Source organism: Plectrocnemia conspersa, unplaced genomic scaffold, assembly GCF_051122295.1.
Source record: "Plectrocnemia conspersa isolate PC_06_02 unplaced genomic scaffold, ASM5112229v1 ptg000003l, whole genome shotgun sequence".
Classification (NCBI taxonomy): Eukaryota; Metazoa; Arthropoda; class Insecta; order Trichoptera; family Polycentropodidae; genus Plectrocnemia; species Plectrocnemia conspersa.
In genome coordinates, this window is record NW_028277167.1 from 26,156,677 (window position 1) to 26,178,366 (window position 21,690).

A 21,690-nucleotide genomic window follows, 5' to 3' on the forward strand; every position below is an offset into this window, starting at 1 on the left:
TAAACTTATAAGAGCTATAATATAGCGTTTTTAGAAAAAAAAATATATCGAAAAGGCTAAAATATAATTTCATATGATTGTTCATATTTTTTAATGTTTTTATTAAGCAACATAAATACATATCAATTTATTTAAATAAGCAGTGTATACTATTTTTTAGAAGTTGTCATTTCTTTTGTTATCTATTCTTCCTTAATGCTTTAAAAATCAATGCATATATGATTTTTATAGATATATGATATATAATTATAAAAAATATCTTCTTAAGCTATTTAAACAAAAATATTCTGTAACTATTCAAACAGTAGGAAAAATATTACTGATTTTTAAAAACTTTGGATTTGACTGTTCATAGCAAATCCTTTTTAATTTTAATTTTGAACTATAAACGTCATCATTTCAACCACCTGCACGTTTTTTTATAATTAAAATGACATTTTTAACAAGCAAAAATACGTCCCGAGAGTAAGCACACAACAGTATTTTTCATAACAATGGAAGAGAGACCTCTTGACCAAACAATTACGGTAATAATTTTAAATATTACACAAGACGTTATACCACTAAAAACCTATTCTATGTAAAAAGAATTTTTTTAAAAAACTACGTTGTTTGAAAAGAATGCACGTGAGATAATACTAATCTATATCTGGACCGTTTAAGTGTAGCTAAGAAGCGATTTTGGCAAACATTCTCATCTACATTCCAACAAAGCTGTCTTGTACTAGAATTATAAAATAGATGATGCTCATGGTCACAGAGGCAGAGACGCAGTGAGATAGGTGGAAGACAGGCGAGAAGAGACATCACGGATTCACAGCAACAGAGACGAACCAAAAGACACCAAGAGATAGAATCACGAAAATACATCACGACAATTTCAGCCGCTCTATCAAAATCACAGCCAACAATAATACAACTCGGCACGCCAGGAAAAACTTTCTGAATTCCAAGACCTGGAATTTTTAATCGACATCTACATGTTGTTTATATATATAACCTAAAAATAAAATAATCTCAGCTTGTATTTAATTATTTAAAAAAATGTTGAAATTATACCTTTGGATCCCACGTTCACCATTGCTCACTTCTACTGTTTATTTTTAGGATTATTATAAGCAAGAGGTGTATATATCTAAGCCAATCAATAAAAACGAGTTTAAAGTCACCATAATGGTAGTTATTGAAACAATACCCGACAATCAATAATAAGGTCAGCTTTAGAAATAATAATAATTATGGTAAATAAAGTAAATTTATGTTACAACGGAAGATAAAATTATTTTTTAAAAATAAGCTTATATATATTTAAACTAAATATTTTTATTACCGTCTATAAAACATTTATTTATATAGCTTTGAAGAGAAAAGTATTTATCTTTAGTTTAATGTTCACAAATATAAAATGAAGCTTCCTTCCGCTCTCTTATTTACCAGCTGTAGTATCTTTGCATAAAAAACCCAGTTGCAGCGGCACGGCATTAGGGCGCTTCCGGAAGTGCATCCGCATGGGACTTCCGACATCCGCTTTTGATTCGTATACGATCGAAACAACTCGAATTTAAGAACTTTATGCAAATCAATTGGAGCGACTCGGGTATAAACTATTTTATATGAGTCAACTTTCAGATACAACAAAGAGTCAATACTTATTTATTAATATTGAACTTTCAACAATTAGGTAATTTAATATATATAATGCCTAGTTCGTAAATATTAGTATTTATCTCATAAATCATTTAATACAATATGTATTTATTTATTTTATAAATATAATATGAGGCGCTAAGATTAAGGGTGAACTAAACGAGTGCCTATTTTAGAGTATCAATAAACGTATGAGCTCTATTACCGTAAGTGGTTGTAGTAGTCTACAACTACTTTTATATCGTTGTAGTTTACAACTACTTTTTATATCCATCGGAAAATTATTTTATATTTTTAAGCTTTTATGGATTAATTTTAAAATCGATTGATCGTTATTTTATTTGTTAAAATGCAAGACTTAATTTGTTATAATTCCTTGATAAAAACATAATAAAACTACTTGATATAGTTATGTCGATTATCAAAAGATGTTTAATTGTCACGCCGGTAGTATATAAGCGCATGTGCTGATCACATATTTTGTTGGATTAGAACCACTCGTAAATGCACCTTACATATAGACCTTAACAATGTAATTTAATAGAATGTGCCTAAAAGGTATTTAAATGGCAAGTGCTTAGTGTCTTGCCTTGTCTGATCTGTTAGATCTTCTAAGGGTTTTTATTAATAGTAACAAAAATAACATAATCTGTTTCCAACCCAAAACATCGCTTTGGCATAAAGTTTGAGAAACAGAGCAGCTTCTCAATCTCCAAAAGAATATTTAAGCGTGTAACGAAACTTTCAGTGTATAATTCTAATTGTAATGTGTTTCTTATGAGAATATTTTAAAAGCTAGAACTTCACTTTTCTTTCACTTCGCTTTCGACTTGAAACACACGATCAAAGAGTTTTGACCGAAACTTTAAAAGAAGATCGTGAAAGCAAATCTAAGAAAAATCATGAGTTCAACTCAATCTTTGCAGACGATTTAGAGACTTCGTGAAGCACATAATATTAAAAAAATAATACGTACCTATTATATAAACATAAATTCCCTCTTGCAGCTTTAAGGAATACAACTATCAAATAATAATAAATGAATCTTTGTTGAGTTCACTCTTACTATTCTCAATGCCTCTAAAGTGTATAAGCTCCTCATTAAAAAAAATATGGCACTTTATATTATGAATCCTCCAAAGTTGAAAAATCATCAAACAACATGAATTTGTGGCATAAATAAATCTTTGATAACATACAACAAGATGTACTATAAAGATTAGATATATGTTTTCTGCTTTAATTATGTTTTTTGCAATATTTATTGCTTTATATTTGTATTACTAGTTCTTATAAATTATTTTAAATTCTATTTTTAACACGAATTTTTGTGTTTTAGTTTATATTCATAGATTTTTAAAATAAAAGAAGTTTCACTTAAAATAATACCAAAAATACGTAACTGGATAAGTTAATACAATAATAATCGGATATTTGTAGCGAAAAATATATAATAAAAAATTTAAAAGTTAATATAGGAATGTATCTCTTGATTCATCATTTTTTTATTACATCATCACAAAAAATGACAACTTACATGTCACGAGTCAGTTGCTCCATTTATCTTTTATCACCCTATAAACTACATTAACATAATTAATTTATTCTTAATAGTGAAAAAAATAGTAAAAAACAAAGATGTATATGGTACTTAAAATAATATTTTTTTATTATTTAACGTTTAAAAATTAAATTTAAAATGCACTTTTTTGATATTTATTTTTTAAATTAGTAAACCTTGAACTGTGAATTGTGTAGCAATAAAATAAAAATGTTTTTAAAAAATGATGAAAAACACTAAACAACTTTAAACTGAGTGAGATATTTTCAGGATTAAATATAAGCGAAAAAAATTTAAGATAATTGTGGAAATAGCTAATTTGCGTACAAAGGCCAATGTATAATATACAATTGTAGTTGAAATTAAACAAAATTTTAACAATTTAAGGGTTAAATATTAGATAAAGCAATTAAAATAAGGATGGAATTAGTGAATATGCCTAGGAAGATATAAGATGACAGGGTGTAAGTAGCAAAGAAAATGTTTTTGTTACATAGAGACACAAATATGATTTCACTACTTTAGTAAAATATTAGTGACATCTTTAGCTTTATGGAAAAATAAATATAATACAGTAAATACGCAGTATAACGAGTGTTTTTGCATGTATTTTAAATAAGGAAATGCACAAATTTTTACACACAGTTCTTGTAATAAATAATATTTTAAAAAAAAACATAATAACATAAATTTTTTATAGGCATACACGTTGATGCGACTATAAGGATTCATATCCCAGCTCATATTTAACTTAAAAAACTATAATATCTTTATTCAAACAGAGTTTGAATAATGTTTGAAAGCAAAAATGAAATGCATCATTGATAAATGTTTCTACGAGGTGCACAAGACTCTTAAGCTACATGTCACAATTTACTTAAAACGAAGTAAAATAAAAACATAAATCAGCAGCTTAATCTGTTTTATATTTTTAATAATAATATGTACCCATATTATATCATATTTTCAAAAGCTTACAACCTAGAATAATTTTGGCGCATCTAAATTTTGCACTGAAATTATTTTAGATTTTTATTTTAGAGCAATTTAACAGCAAGATTAAATTTACTCTAAATTTAACACGTTGTTCTTTATATCCATATACTGTTGAAAGTTATTATATGTAATAATATTTTATTTATTAAAACATTTATTTATTATAGAGTAAATTAATAATATAATTTATTACTTCTTTCAGGCTTAGATTACAAATTATAATATTTAATTCATAAGCATACAAATACTTTTTGTGATCAAATCTGTATGTATTAAAAATATGTTATTTTACATGATATGTTAACTTATTTTCATGTTAATATTTCACAATTACCTTTGTACATAATAAAACACGTTTAATAAATTACTACTGTATAACGTAACAAATAAATTTTAATTTTCTACCGGGAGGGATAAAGGATCTCTGAAGATACTACAATGTAAAAAACAACAACAAAAAGGTTAATTTTCGAAAAACTACTCTTCTCTTAGCACTTTGCCTTTGCAGTCACTATTAAACGTAACGAAGAGCCCGAGCACTAGTTAAACACAAAGCGACGTTGCTGATAGGTTTTAATTAAAAACAGTGCCTTTAGTAAATTATGTCAAATAGTAAAATATGTCATGACAGTATAAGATCTTATTTTAATTGAAATAAAACAACTTTGTATTTAATATCGATATGTTATTCAATTAACAACATCATAACAAATACAAACCGTGGAAGGATATGTCTTTCATACATTGTTTTACAATATATATTCAATAATCTAAATATTACACCTTATGTACATTTTCATATTCATTGTAAATATAAACATCCATTATATAAATTAAATAATAATTATTAAATTACTTATTAATATGCGTTAGAATTTTCATCGTACATTTATTACAACTATCATTTTATAAATAGTATTACGTATATAATACATAATATAATATAGCATTATATTTAAGCACTTTTTATATAATAATGTATCACTAGCACTATTTTTTCAGTCACGTATTTAGTAGCAGTCATTGTATTTATGTATTTTTATTAGTTTATCAGCTGATATTGATACGCAATATTGAAGCCAATATCATTGAGGTTAAGGTTTGCGTTATTGAATATCTACTAACACCATTCGATTGCGAATAGACGTATTCTTTTGGTGAGCTGCGGTCTATTGAAATAATTAGGTTGTTTTCCACTGGATCTTCTGTCGTTGTAGTTCTTCTTGAACCTTAAAAATAAAAAATAAAGATTAGCTATCATTAAAATTTATTTTAAAGATTATTGCTTAAAAATATGTGATTTTAAATATTTTATCGAAATAATTGTGGACTGCTATTTGTATAAATAATGCTTAAAAAATATGCTCAAATTTTAATACATAAAATATTTTAAACTAGACAATTTTTTTTAATAATTCAATGAAACCGTAATAGCTTTTTATTTTTTTTTAAATATTTGACAAACTGTTTTTTTATTAATTTAATTACTAATTGTAACGTATTGGGCTAACGCCAGCCACATTGCAATTAACAAATACTAGGTGTCAGTCTCTCACTATCGTGAGGTACCGTAGCTAGTAGTGTGCGTAAATGCCGGACCCCCAACTTTACGGGTTTTATATTTTATATTTTATTTCTGATTCGTTCTGATTTTTTTTATTATATACATATTTTTATTATTTACATATATTATCGATATTCACTGATTAAGATTTATTAATTATTTTATTTTTATTAAATGATTTTTGCAGCGTTATAAATTTCTTTGAAACGATATTTAATAATATAAATTAAAATAAATGTTATCTAAAAAATAAGTCTAGGGTAGAGCTATAACTTATTTTAAATATATAACCGGTCGTATCATTACTAATAAATTCGTTAAAATAATATATTGCAGATACTGTTACGTGTAATAAAATAAATAATCTTACAAAGAAAGGTTAAAAAAATAATAAATGAGTTAAAGTGCAATTTAATATACATAAGTAATTACTTAGATTATAAAAAAACGATGCAAATATGTATGTACTTTTAAACTTATGATTAACAGCAAAGTCACAAAGCCTATTTGCTCAAAAAAATTAAAGCCAAATCAGTCTTTTACAAAATAAATTTATTTAAAATAAAACTAAACCAAAAAGTTTAATCATCATTTTTTACAAATATTTTACAGTTCATTATATTATTGTATTCTTTACAAATATATATTTTACCCTACAAATCTATTTATTATATAATTGTAACCTCTTGAAATTATTATTTTAATAGTTTACATATTTATGTGGCTTACAATTATTTAGAGATCATAGAGAAATATTTTTTTCAAAAAAGAGATGCATTTTTTTTCTATACTTGAAACTTCGTATATATGTATTTTGAAATGTACGATTTAGATTTTTTTTTAGCCATACTCGAGCGAAAATATATTTTTATTTATTTATATTTAACACCCTGTATACAATTTCGAATCTGAAAGCGTGCACGAGAGATATAATATGATATATACGTAATACTTTGCCGCAAATGGCGCATTTCCGAGATGGGTACGAAAAGATAGATTTGTTGGTTTATCGAATACGAGCTGCGAAATCGTACATACACATATACAGGGTGTTATGCGCTCATTTATCAGCCGGAAAGTGCATTTTGAACGCATTTAAAATCGATTTAGAATTTTTCCAACTCAAAAAATTCGACTCACCAGGCGTCGTCGGCGACGGGAAAACTTTTCTCCTGGTGAATTGAGTTGTGGAAATAGCTGGAATAAATATATACTTTTAATATACCTTAAATTAATTATAATATAATTATTTAATGATGATTAAATACTGACTTGTAGTTGTTGTAGGGGTTGTCATTGTAGTCGTGGTAGTGGTTGTCGGTGGTTTCGTAGGCAGTACTTTTATTTCTAAAAAGAATATAGTACACATAAATAATTGTCATATAAGCATTTATTTTATTAGAATATATGGTTTAGGGTCGTAAAAACAAAAATCAGCACAATAAAAGTAGTTATCAAGACACATTGTTCATGTTTATTACTGTGTACATTAAATAGACTATTACGGTTTTATTCCTGATATATGACGGTAATATACGAATGTAAGTATGTATATATCTTAAATATACATTTTTTTTTAAATATTCTACAACTGAGTGTAAAAATAATCATTTGCTCATTTAGCATCATAAAATGAATTATATAACTGGGCATACAAGGTGTAATAAAAAAATTACAACCATTTTTATTTATTTCAAAAAGTATTTATTCATTATTCAACGTTGAGATTTCCACCTTTTAAAGTGTTTTTTATTTTACTATCGTTTCTTTAAATCAGCAAAACATTTGTACTTTTATTTTACGACATTAGTTTTCTCCCGAATAAAAATAAAAATTAGTAGTAAATTTTGAGCCGGCGTGGTGATGCAAAATCCAATTATTGTTTGTCCAAAATTCTGGTCCCTTTCTTGAAACGGTGTCACGCAAATTGTATAAATATTACAATAAAAAAAAACATAATGAACCATACCGCGTTAAAGTTAAAGAAATCAGTAAAAATAACCTAGACATTCGACCAAACTTAGCGTGTTTTTTTTTGTATTGATTCTTCAGTGCACTTCCATTGAGACCAAATATGCACGCCAAACTGTTCTTGCTAATAATTTAATTTTTTTGTACATTTTATTGTCAATAAATTTTACTTTTTTTATTATAAGGCGTCATGTTCTTTATTGAACCTATTCTAAATCTTATATTTCACTGATAATATTTTTTTAAGTTGAATAATGATATTGGTTTTTAATGTTATTATTTTTTTAATTGTTAAGACTGTGAGTTATTAATTTATTGCTTTCTAAATTTCTTAGCTTATTTTAATATATTTTAATAGTTATTTATCCTGTAATACTTCTTTTATGGTTATCATTTTTAATTAACAGCTTACTTCATAGCGATATAGACTGATAAATAAATAATAGTTCTTACTACACGTCTTTATCCTTTAATTATATTTTTCAAATATTATTAAACAAACTTTAAACATGGCTGTAATGCAAAAATATATATTTAAATATTTGGGCTATTGAACAAACATATCAAAATGTCAGTATAAAGAGCTTGCTGCCATTGCGGCCCTTAGGCTAATACTTAATGGATAAAGCGCACTTACTACAAAAAATAAAATCTTAACATACAAACAATTAATCAGACTATAAAAACACTATAAAAACACCAGTAATACTAAGTTTTGTTAATTATATAAATAATATATAATACATCTTTTTATAATAATTTAAAAAACACAAACTCCAAAAATATTTATTTTAAACCAGATAAAACTATAAAAAAATAGTCTCGTGTACCAGGGAGTGCCATAGAAACAATCGTAAATTTCAATATTAATTTAGAAGGAACGAATAAGTTTAGAACATATAATGGTAATAGAACGTTGAGGAATCCGCCCCCGCATATTAAATTACATAAGCTACATACGACAGACCAAATTAGTGATACAGTATTTATTTGTAATTTAACCTAATATAATTTTAGAAGTAAAATCGTATGAATGTTGGTACAAATGTATATTTGATATTAACCAAGCTTGTACTTAAAAAGACATAAACGGCAGCTTTGAAAGCAAAAGTCAGATACAAATTGTTTAAATATACGTTGCTGATTTACATATTTTAATTTTACTCTAGTGTCTTATTATTTGCTTATAGTGTGAATAAGCCGCGTTTTATTGTATGGAATTTTATAAACTAGATTATAAGTCACTCATTCTTTGAATATTATCTTGTTACAACTGACATCATCTCTCAAAACTTTTATGCCTGCACTACACTCTCTGGAAGTTTGCCATGGTTGGCCAAGGATGGAGAATATAGTGGGTTACTTCGGTCGAGTTCAGTCTAAAATATCTCGGAAGTTGTCCGAGGTTACCGAAAACAGGGGGTAAAGTGGGGGTAATTCAGTCGACTTGACTAGCTTCGAGCTCTTCCTAACATTGTCGGCAAACGGATCGAAGTCAAAGAAACCGAAGTCGAAGCTGCTCTTTCGCTCTCTCGCGTGTTAAGTGATGAAAGTGTGAGAGATAATGATATAGTTTTTCGCAAACTGAGATAGAACGAGTAGCTCCATTCAATTTCAGTATGCACGTAGGCGTCCTATGGTTAACACGCACGTCGAGCGCTGCATCGTGGTCATGTGGTCAAGTTATAATACCACATCCTTATCGGGGACTTCAACAGACTTACTGACATCTTTGAATATTTGAGGGCACCAAAAGCGATTAATTATATTTTTGACAGTATATTATTCTAACAGATATTGTTATTATATTTTTTTTTATATAAAATTAAATAATTAGTGGACTTGATTTTGTTAAAAAAAATCGTTTCGAATATCCTTATGGATTTTCCTAGATCGGTTTATATAGATGTCACACCATAACGAATTTTTATTCAGAATTGTTGGCGACAAATTCTAGGATAGTCACAGATGTGGTGTTCGTATTCTGAAGTATCATTTTTATGCGTTATAGCATTTTGCAAAAGCCGACAAAGATTTTGCGTAAATTGAATATTTACGACCGAAAAGTTTTCATTGATATTGTATTGGTGAGTGCCCACACAAACTTTTATAATTATCAGTAGCGTAATTTTAATAATATGACAATTTAAAAATTGCGATTATTTGGCACATGTTTCGATCGCGCGCAAAAATGCCAGCTGTACATGACAGCAACCGCCGTGCGTACGTCATATGAAATTTGTGGCAGTGTGGCAGTCCACTCTGTGCTGTTGACGCGAGCGGTCGCATTCGCGCTTCGCTCCGTTATCGTACGAAGGACACCCCCGCTACCGTTCTGCAACGATAGACACGCCCACTGCAATTAGCTACAAAGACAGCGCCATGAAGAAGGCGCAGACGCGCAAGCGTTCTCTTGGAACGTTGAAGGCGTACCTAAACGCCTCACAATCAACTTCAGGCCTGCCAGACCACGAGTGGCAGGTACCCAAAAAGACATCGAAAGTTTCCCAGGATGCTAAGATGCCTCCGACCACGAGCCAAAACAGGTATGAAAAGCTTCCCGAAGTAATCGAAAGGAAGCAGCAGAGGATACCGCCTGTGATCGTAGAGATCACGGGAACACACCTCCAGACGATCGACTTAATTAAGTCGATCACAAAAACATCGAACTTCTCGTTGCGATACACGGGAAGTGGCAATGTGTCAGTACTTTGCGCGTCGTTTGAAGCACGCGCGTTGTTAATGGATGGACTGAAGGGCCAACGCGCCTTTCACACATTCACCGCCGACGACGATAAAACAGTGAAATCCGTGCTGAGAGGGCTCCCAGAGGTCCCCACCGAAGACATTGCCGCAGATCTCGAACGTCAAGGACTTAGCGTCGTCAAGGTGACGGCAATGAAGACCAAGACCGAGAAACAAGGAGACTCCAGGCTCTACCTTGTCCAGTTTCCGGCTAATACAACAACGAGCACTATAAGAAGCATCCGGTACGTTTGCTTCACCAAGGCCACGCTTGAAAAGTACAAGCGTAATAAGTTGCATTTAACGCAATGTTTCAGGTGTCAACAATTCGGCCACGCTGCAAGAAATTGTCAACGAGCTCCCAGGTGCGTCAAATGCCCCGAAAACCACGCCACGAACGAGTGCTCTAAGAAGGACCGAGAAGCACCCGCCATCTGCACTGGTTGTGGAGGAGACCATCCGGCCAATTTTAAGGAGTGCCCTCGTAGGTTAGAATACCTACAGAAAACTCAGAAGAGACAACAGAGACCGACTCCCACTGTTCACTCGTCGCAGCCGAACAACATATTCAACCTCGAGCAAGCGCAATTTCCTGCACTGAAACCAACGAAACCAGCGTTGGTAAAAACCTCAACCACCCCAGCAGTGATCTCATCAGCCACTTCATGGAACGCCCAGGTTGGCGCCGCACCAGCACCAATAAACAAGGCGCCACAACGTCCCCAAACCAGGCAGCCTGAGGAGCCCCTCTCAGACACAATGCCAACTTCAGAGCTACGCAGGATGTTGCTCGTCCTTCAAGAAATCAGGACCAAGGCTGGAAAGTGTGCCAGCAAAATGGAGATCGCCTTGATGATGGTCGAATATCTCGATGTGCTCTTCTAAGGTGGGGCTCAACGTTTTGACGTGGAATTCACGCGGATTCCGAAATAAAACTGGAGAACTGGAACTGCTGATCAGTGAGTACAAAATTGATATTGTCGTAATCACCGAATCTTACCTCAAACCACACGTCAACGTTTTTATACCGAACTTTGTCTGCCTCCGGAGGGACCGTCTCTCAAGGCCAGGCGGAGGGGTCGCGATATTTGTAAAAAAATCAATTAAACACGCGCGCATTACAACAAACACGACTAATCTTGAAACTGTCGCGATACAAATTAAACACGATAATAAATTAATAATAATTGTCGCGGGGTATAATTCTCCCGGTGACAGGTTGCTTCGAGGTGACCTAGATGATGTGTTTCGTCTTGGAGAATCCGTGATATTAACTGGAGACTTTAACGCGAGACACATGCATTGGGATTGCCCCGGTGCGAATCGATCCGGTAAATTAATATTTGATTATTTACACGATACGGACACTACTGTAAATTTTCCGAAATCCCCAACGCATTATCCTACCAACCACACGACTCCGTCAATTCTGGACATAACGTTGGTCAAGGGTAATTCCCGGATTTCAAACATGCACTGCATCCAGGCTCTGTCCTCGGACCACCTTCCAGTATTCTTTACGTTGGACGGTGAGGTCGAGATGGTGTCTGAGGTCGTTTTCAATTATGCAAAGGCTGATTGGAAGCGATTCAGAAGCATAGTAGAGTCTCGGGTATTGATTAAACGACAGAATTATACCTCAAATGACACTAAAACTATTGACGATGATATTCATTACTTAACATCCGTGATCGAGCAGGCCAAAATATCATCAATTCCGTCGCGTAAAAATATTTGGAATAACATAGAACTCACCCCAGAAATAATTAAACGTATTAAAATTAAAAATAATATGAGAAAGCAATGGCACAAAAATAAATCGCCCCAACTTAAAACTCTAATTAACAAACTAACTGATGAAATTCGCGTTCAAATTCAAAACATCAAAAACGCTTCGTGGTCGCGTAAACTAAAAGCTTTGAAACCGGGAGATAATTCCTTATGGAGAATGACGAAATCGCTTAAAAATAAAAACTCAAATATACCACCTTTAAAAACCGGAAACAACGTAGCTAACACGACTCAGGAGAAGGTCGAGATTTTAGCTGAGACATTTTCTACATCTTATCAACTTACGCAAAATTACATTGACCAAAAAACCCAAAATAAAGTAGACCGGGCAATTAAAGATATCAGTAAAACTCCAATAGATAAAAAATCCATTAACCAAGTCGGCATATCAGAAATTCTTAGTATTGTTAAACGATTATCAAATAGAAAGGCTCCAGGTATAGATAAATTAGAGAATATATTGATTAAAAACCTTCCTTTTGTTTGCTTTAAGTACTTAAATAACATTTTTAATTCATGCTTATCCTTTGGATATTTCCCAATAATCTGGAAAACGGCAAAAATTCATCCGATAAAAAAACCTGGCAAAGCAGATAACATACCAATTAACTACCGCCCGATAAGTTTACTTCCCTCATTTAGCAAATTATTTGAAAAAATTATATTATCTCGATTAAAGGAATCTCTTAATAGCAAACTCATTAATGAGCAATTTGGTTTCCGCGAAAATCACTCGACTACGCATCAACTTAATAGATTAACAGAGCACATATCTGCCGATTTTAATATGAAAAAAAGTTCTGGTCTTTTATTATTAGATATGGAAAAGGCTTTTGATACAGTATGGCATGATGGATTAATGTATAAACTTTTAAAATATGAAACTCCCTATTACATTATTCACATGTTACGGTCTTACCTGAAGAATCGAAGCTATGTTGTTTCGCTAAATAATACATTTTCGACACCGCGTAAAATACCAGCTGGTGTTCCTCAAGGAAGTATACTTGGCCCGTTTCTCTTCATTCTATATACTAATGATATTCCAATGTTAAAAAATACTAAACTCTCAATGTACGCTGACGACACTGCAATCCTTACTAGTTCTTATGGTCTTAAACCTATTGCAGTTAAACTTCAAAAATCCCTTGAAAACTTAAAAAAATATTTTATGAAATGGAGAATTAAAATTAATCAAGACAAAACAGAAGCAATAATATTCACTAAACGTAGACAACCCTTGCCTGCACCCATTAAAAGTGAACAAGGGCATAACATTGAATGGAGAGCGAGCGTTAAATATCTGGGAATACACCTGGACTCCAGACTAAAATTCAATAAACATATAACTGAACTCCGGTCGAAAGGGCTCGGCGCCATTGCGGCTCTAAAATCAATATTTAATAGAAAAAGTGCGCTTACAATAAAAAATAAAATTCTAGTCTATAGACAATTAATCAGACCTGTTTTAACTTACGCTTGTTCAGTGTGGAGTAACGCGAGTAATAGTAATTTTAATAAACTTCAAGTAATTCAAAATAAAGCCATAAAAATAATTTATAATACACCGTTTTATACTAACCTTAAAAAACTCCACACCAAACATTTAATTCCTACCATTAAAGAATACTGTTATTATCAAACCGAAAAATACTATAAAAAAATCTCGCGAGACCACGCAAACCCACTAATTTCAAGAATCGGTGATTACGACAAAGCAAAACTTAAATTTAAATACAAACATAAAATGCCTAAGCACATATTGCTTTGATGCAGTTAAGCTCATCACAGTGTCATCAGTTTCAGGTCTACAGGGCTAGGTTTATTTACCTTTGTATGTGTTTTATTTTGTATATTATGTATTTTGTATAATTTGTTTTTCTCATCTGCTTCATTCTTTTCCAAAATTTTTTTTTTTTTTTTTGGATTTTTTTTTAAATTTGTAAAAGGTTTTATGTATTTTTCCTTTAATTTAGTATATTCTCGTATAATTTATTATTCTTTTTATGTTATTGTATAACTTAACAATTTGTAAACAATGTAAATGGTTATGAACCAGTATTGTGCATTTAATATATCTGTATGCTATTTTACCTATGTCTATTTAAGAAATAAACTTTTATAAAAAAAAAAAATAAAAAAGTGGCAGTGTGGCCGCTACTCGGAAGTCGGCGACATCGGCCGACTTCAGTTGAACTTCGGTTCGGACAACTTCCTGAGAGTGTAGTGCAAGCATTAAATATGTTTTTATTACCTACATAAACCCGTAAATAAATAAATGACCGTTCGTTAAGAAATCATATGCTTTGCGTGCTTTTTTATATAAATGGAAAGAACAAATTTGAGAATTATAGTATAAACTAAGACACAATTGTAAAAATATAATTTGTACAATACCTAATTTTTTTTTATATGCTTACTGGCTGTAAAATAAATCAGCGTCATTATTTACTAACAATAAAAATAAATATTTTGATAAAAATATACGTCTTACAAAAAATTAATGAGCAAACACTTGTACATGCATATTACATAATCGTACCTTTGTTGCAAACAAATTGTTCACTGTAACAATTTAATATTTAACATTTTGAATTATAAATGCGTAGGCGTCCAATGAGAAATTAATACCTTGTATAAAATTCTTCGAAAATAATCTTTGACAGAATAGCCAAATTCTAGAGTTTGTTTACGCTCGAACGGAATACTTTGTTGTCTTGCCAAAGATTACTTTTTCTTGATCAAAAAGTCGACTTCCGCGCGAGCCGATACGAATCGCGTTTTAATATTTTATTATAAAACACCTTTAACTTTGTTAAATTAAATTCTTAAACAAGATTTACGAGTCCCCTGCTTAATGTCCTTCGTTCCCCCGTTCCTGTAAGACGAATGTAAAGAGGAGCGAGGCAAATGAATTAAAAAACAAAGTCCTTTGTCGACTTGAAAGCTTGTTTCCACCCGAGGGAATTTATCACGCGACTCACCCACTTCTCTTCTCTTTTGCCCCTTTGAATATTTTCGTCGAACGATCAACGATGAAAAACCAACTCACCGTACAATCGCACCGTGCCGTCCGTTTTCCCTAAAGAGTTCGTAGCTACGCACATGTAGGTGCCCAGATCTCGCTTGCCAAAGTTGACTATAGTCAGTTGTAGATGGACTTTGTAAGGACCCATCTTGATCTCGCTGATGGTGTGCTTCTTTCTGTAAATTTAATAAAATATGTACTCTGTAAAAAAAGAAGATAATCAAAATCATGGAAGAACTTCAAATAAATCTTATATTTATTTCAACTTTTATATTTAATATCTGAAAGACTTGACGAGAATGTTAAGACTAATATCAATTCAGAAATTTCTAGGATTCAAGTAGTTTATATTCAATTATTTATATAGTCTTGTGATTTCTCGAACTCTAGACATTTTCGCCTCGTCTTACAGCATCAAAAACACCACGTCTCTCTGCGTCAATTTAGCAGATTGGTTCTTGTGCCATTTATTGCAGTACGTAGCTAGTGGACGCACTTAGCGAGAAATGAGATTGTCTTTATCCTCACTGACCCGGATAGAAGCATGTCTCCTCTATTCTTGACCCAGTAGTTAATAGTATTGGGGAAAGCTTCCACGTAGCACTCCAGCTGTACGTCCGTCCCCAGGGGCGCTCCTAGCAATTGGTTTGGTACCTTGATTACCGGTGCAACTGCCAACAAATAATACAATATTGCACTAAGACGTTCGTTTTTGTAACATTAGACAATAACCGTAATTATAAAAATCAGTAATTATATCTTTCAGTTGTGTTAAAAATTTCTCGAGATAAACAATGACACTATATGTATCAAGGATTTGTAAAAATATCATTACTACTCTTATCATGTAATATAATTATGTTACACAAAAAATCATATTTTTTTAATTTATTCGCTTTTTATTATTTAAGATCGTTTATAGTGTTAAAATATTAAATATCTGTATTTTTACGTAGCTTAATTTTAAATAATCATCACAATATTCATCCGTGAGATTAGAAAAATCTAGTTAAATCTAATATGTGATAATTGATTGAAATTATATTTATACAATAATTATTAATTTAAATCTTGCTGATTTTATTAGGCGGTTTTATATTTTTTATTTAATATATTTGATACATATTTGATTAAATTACTAAATTGCTCTATATTTGTATTTTTTATACATTATTTGTTAACCCTTTTATGTTTCGTGATAGCGACTTTGATGAATGGTGAACGTGTTTATCTCGACCAAATAAGTTGTATAATCAAAGTCATAATGTACGCCCTTGGCATCCGGCCCGTTAGTTTTTTACATGGTAGAAATACGTAAAAGAGTTTATAATATACTATTATAGTTTCAGGGACAATCTAAGCAAATATAAATTTTGCAAAATATTAATGCTTCATCTTTCTTTGTATGGTCTTATAAACGTTGTTTGTTTACGTTACCAATTTTCTGTGGTTCTGTTCTTATTTCGCATTATTTTTTGAAATTAATTTATTTAAAAAGCTTTTCATTTAATATTTTTAACGAAAAATTATGTAAAATAATTACGCTCGATTAATTAATTGGAAATTTACATAATTTTAGAGGCAGAAGCCTGCGTTTTTAGCAGTTTTAAAAATCTTATAGTGGTTTTGAGAAATCCACATTAATTCCAGATGGTTTCGTTAAGGTTTTATAAAAAGTCCAGAGTGCTTCATAAATATTTTATAAAAAGTTTCGTAATTTTTTTTCTAGAAAGATTACGTTTTCTGTCGCTATTCATATTTCTTACTAATTTTATCTTACACGTTGATCTAATACTGATTTTTTTATTGGTTTGATTAAAAAAACGAAGATCTATAAAGAATCTTTGCACTTCTGTACTTAATTTGTACGTCTCTTTTTTACGTGTCCAGTAAATATAATTTACATATAAAAGCTTATAGCAATTTACATTTCTAACTGTTCTCGTCTCGTGTTTTGTTTCAATAGCCATTTCTTCAATGATTCAATCTATAAAACGCACTTCTTTAGAATAAGATTTCCAATGTGATTTTTTTATTATAGTAGTTTAAATAAAACTGCGGAACGTTTCGAAGAGTTTCGTAAACGTTCTTATCTTACGTTTCGACAAGTCTGTAGCGATTTCTATTTCTGGTTTTTCTCATTTTTTATATAGTTTAAATTGCGTTTTTCCTCAAGTGCTAAATTATAATATGTATTTCTTCGAATGACGATTTCAAGCGCAATATTATTAAAAATCCTCATATTTTTACTTTTTTAGTAGTAATTTACACAGTTTTAATTGCAGAAGCACACATTTTAATTGTTACATTTTTTAGTCAAATATATTTTAGTGGTTTGAAAAAACTGCATCGCTTTCTGAAGGTAAGCATCCTTTACTTTTATTTTTCTCGATGGTTTTTGTCATCTTTCGTTTAGCTCTAATTGCAGTTTCTATTGAGGTTTAATTTATTAAACACGTTTGTTCAAATTACGCATTTTAACGCAGACTTGTAAATAATTTTCTACTGAATATTTAGAGAAGCACCTAATTGTGTTTATATTTTTTTTTACCACAAAGTTTTTTGTATTTTTCGAAACCTTTACTTTAACAAAATATTCAATTCAGCTATAAAAATTGCAGTATTTTTAAAAAAAAACATTTCTGTTGCAAGTTTTTTTTTGCAATAAAAAATATAATATTTAGACTTATATTTGAAGTTATGCACTATATTTTAAAAATGTATTTAACTTTATTTCAACACAGGTTATAAATAATAAAATCGATTTTAGAAAAATTAAATGAAAAGTATGAAAAAATATATATCATATTTTTTTTTTCTTATTTTAAAACATATAATTTAAAAAGGCATGTTCTTTAAAAAAATTTTAGTACAATATACATAAATAAGCAATTTTAATAGTTATTTTAATACCGAATTGTTAATTAGTTTTTTGATTTTTATACTATAAAAATTAATAGTTTTATTGCAGACATTAATATTGACTAAAAATATATTACAATATATTTGCATAATAAATACCAATTAATACTAAAAACTGATAAAAAATAGTAATTTTTTGAGTCACAACCTAATTAAAAATCTGATAATTTTACATACAACATTGATTCGAGGTACACTGTTTTAAAGCTAAGAACTGACCTCTCCTACTAAAATAAGTTAAAATCATAAGTTGTTTATTTGATTATATGATTTTACATACTATATGTATATTCATTTATATTATAAGTCGTAAACGTCACATGACGTTTTATGGTACAAGTTAACGGCGCAAAGTCGTTAATTCAAACGTTGCGGCGAATTTAACTGTCGGAATGATAAAATATATATTTTATACATATATTATATAATAATATATAATATAAACGCGCCTCTTGAACGAGCGGCAATTAAAACCATTTTTGACGAATTAATTATTTGGGGATTGCTGAAATTTAACTGCGATTTGATTATTGCGCATTTTTTATGACTAGGCGATTACCGCTTAATAATTTATTTAATAGATATAATTAACGCTGAACCATGACGTAAATGTAACTAAAGACATTTTATATTAAATTGTAATTAAGGGATATCTGGAAAGAGGACTGACCTTTTCAAGTAAATATTAATAAGCTTCTAAGATTTCTTGAAAAGGTCAAACGATGCTCTGAATATCTTGAAGCAATTATTATATTTATATATTTTGAGATAGTTAAGACTAATATGTGTAATACTTACAATTGACATTTAAAGTTATCCTTTTACTGACAGCCGGAGGCACGTCGTTAGAAGCTATGCAAAGATAAGCGCCCATTTGTTTCCTGTCCAACTTTACCAAAGTCAAACTATCTCCAGCGAAAGTGTCAACTAAAACATGTAAAAATAAAGTTGTAAATAATACAAAATGGCATAAACCTTCCGTTGAGCTACAACGTCAGTCACAGACTAATTTATTGCATGCGTCAGTGGCGACAAACATTTTTAATTATTTCATTGTCAAATGCATTCGCTTTGTTCGAACAATTAAATCGTGCACAACAGGTAATGTGTATTTATTGTTCGCATTAGCGTAGCGTGATGAATGTTTTAGTAGTGCGATCCAAAAGTGTCGTGATTGATTTATTTTATTTAACTATTTGCACGTGAGAGGTATGCTCATGATAAATCGGAGTCAACATTAAAACTAGATAATGAAATAAAATATAGTGATACGTCATTGTCTATTTTTATAAAGGAAAGAAAATATATTTTTTGGCGTTTATTTTCTACTGAAATTTTTAATTACACTTCCTTATATTATACAACAATACCATAATTAAAAGATTGTAATTTTTGAGCTGATCTTTGAAAAAAATCTTTGTAAATAAAATTAAAGTTATAATAATTATTTTTTTAAATACGTCTTTTACGTCAAAAACTGTAGCCTTTTAATGTTTTTTTATGACTTATTAAAAAATAAATTATTAAGTGATTCATTTTTAACATTTTTTACATTATATTTATGTTTATTGCAGTTTTTTATACCAAGATTGTCATATCAAAAAAATAATTTTTTAACATTTTATTTAGTCAAAAAGCACTTAATAAAGTATACATTATTTTTTAACCAAATATATGTCATGTTAAATAATCAAGTTAATACAGTTTTTGATTCGTCAAAAAATTTTTTTTTAATCTTTTAACTTGCTGTCTATTATTTAATTAAAATTATGGTAAGTCAAAATTGATATCGAAAAAAACTTTGCTTACCTAAAAAATTACAAACTCTTGTACTTTATTTTATTTACTATCTTTATTTAATTTAAGGTGCAAATAAATTTTGTACTGATATTTATTTACCGCAATAACTCCTTGATTACTTGAATGCAATTTAGATTTATAGTTTTGGTACACAAAAATTAAAGTTAAAGTGGTTTTGGACTAAAATAAAAATGATAAAACCTTACATTTTTTATTTAAATAATATAATAAAATTTGCGTATTTTGCAGTGAAATATATTTCTTAATAAAAGTTAAATTTTACAATGTTATACATTAAATCTAGAGATATTTTTTATTGCATTTAATCAATATTACAATATTAATTATTTATGTATAAGAATAAAAAATTATTGCTAGCATATATTTAGTAATTAATATTAAGACTATAAATGATTTTCTTATTCTAATAATTAATTACAATAAAAAAGCTACTCAGTATGAAAGCTCAAGACTTTGTTAATTTCTACTTGTCTTATTTATTATATTAGAGCTGCCATATACACTTATCTTTTTAGGACTATTTGCATGAAAAATAATTCTAATACTATAAAGGATATCTTATAAAACTGTCTAAACCACTTTCAACCACTTAATTTTCCTATGTATGTAGGTATATTACATTGAATGTGTAGATTGAAACATATTATTTCGCCGTAGTGTATTTTCATTTAATTGGAATATCTTGTACGTGCTAGAGCGACACGCGCTTATGGGGTAGTAATTGAAAAATAACAAACCTTTGACAATCTCCCTGGGCCCCTTCTTGAGCAGCAAATGCTCCCCATCTTCCCTCCTCCACAAAATTCTAGGTTGTGGTCTGCCGGTCGCATGGCAAACCATGGTAGCATTGTCACCTTCTTGAGCTGTGACATCCCCTGAGGTTTCACTATCAGAAATGTCTGGAGGTACTGTAAAAAAATCAAATAATCTAATTAATTAAACGGTATATTGAGTCACAGCATTTACTAAATCAATTCCTTTTAAAGTTTGGACATATCTACATACATGATTTTTTTTTATTTGGATTATTCATTAACACATTTTTATGAATATTGATTTTGAGCAGTGCTATTAAAAATTGTACATATAAAAACATACAATAAAAATCCGAATTAATATATTAAAAATATAATTAGCATTTTTAATCTAACTAAATTTAATTGCTAACATTAAGTTTATTTTTAAAACTTTGAATAAAAAAATGTGCGATGCATTTTTATGTTTTAATGAATTGTGAAAATTATTTTTAGCGCAAGATTTCGAAGACAATTGTTTATAAAAATTATCTCACTCAACAAACACAAATTTAAGAAAAACCTACCGACGCAACTAAAGATCTTCAGTTGGGATCGAATCATTTACAATAGCTATAAATATTTTCACGCTAGGCGTAAGCTGAAGTAATATATATTATAAAAACAAATATTAGAAACACAACTGCATTTTGATATAAATCAATGTTTCATAAAAATAGTTTCGAATGAAGATGTAAGCTAATGAATTTTTATAAAGATGTAAATATTAAATTACAGAGTGTCACCCATAATATATTATATTTAAATATAAATTTCTAGCATACGCCATTTATATTTATATATTATAATAGTATATAATACCCATGTAACCGCAGAGGGTGTATTAAAT

At 29.7% G+C, this 21,690-nt stretch overlaps 2 protein-coding genes across 2 annotated transcripts in view; one reads left to right on the forward strand and one right to left on the reverse strand.

The window, feature by feature from the left end:
- Window positions 1-4,990: 4,990 nt before the first annotated feature.
- LOC148237116 (lachesin-like) overlaps window positions 4,991-21,690 on the reverse strand; it is a 139,591-nt gene continuing 122,891 nt past the window's right edge. The window contains exons 5-11 of the mRNA XM_088182366.1: window positions 20,784-20,954; window positions 19,024-19,152; window positions 15,836-15,974; window positions 15,328-15,479; window positions 7,041-7,115; window positions 6,909-6,965; window positions 4,991-5,433 (exon numbers count right to left, since the gene is read on the reverse strand). Coding sequence (XP_088038492.1) covers window positions 5,255-5,433; window positions 6,909-6,965; window positions 7,041-7,115; window positions 15,328-15,479; window positions 15,836-15,974; window positions 19,024-19,152; window positions 20,784-20,954 — 902 coding nt within the window. The 3' untranslated portion in view covers window positions 4,991-5,254. The remainder of the gene's footprint in view (window positions 5,434-6,908; window positions 6,966-7,040; window positions 7,116-15,327; window positions 15,480-15,835; window positions 15,975-19,023; window positions 19,153-20,783; window positions 20,955-21,690) is intronic.
- On the forward strand, window positions 10,003-11,377 carry LOC148237117 (uncharacterized). Its single transcript, XM_088182339.1, has 2 exons — window positions 10,003-10,729; window positions 10,802-11,377. The coding sequence occupies exons 1-2, from the start codon at window positions 10,122-10,124 to the stop codon at window positions 11,367-11,369; spliced, it is 1,176 nt and encodes a 391-aa protein (XP_088038465.1). The 5' UTR covers window positions 10,003-10,121; the 3' UTR covers window positions 11,370-11,377.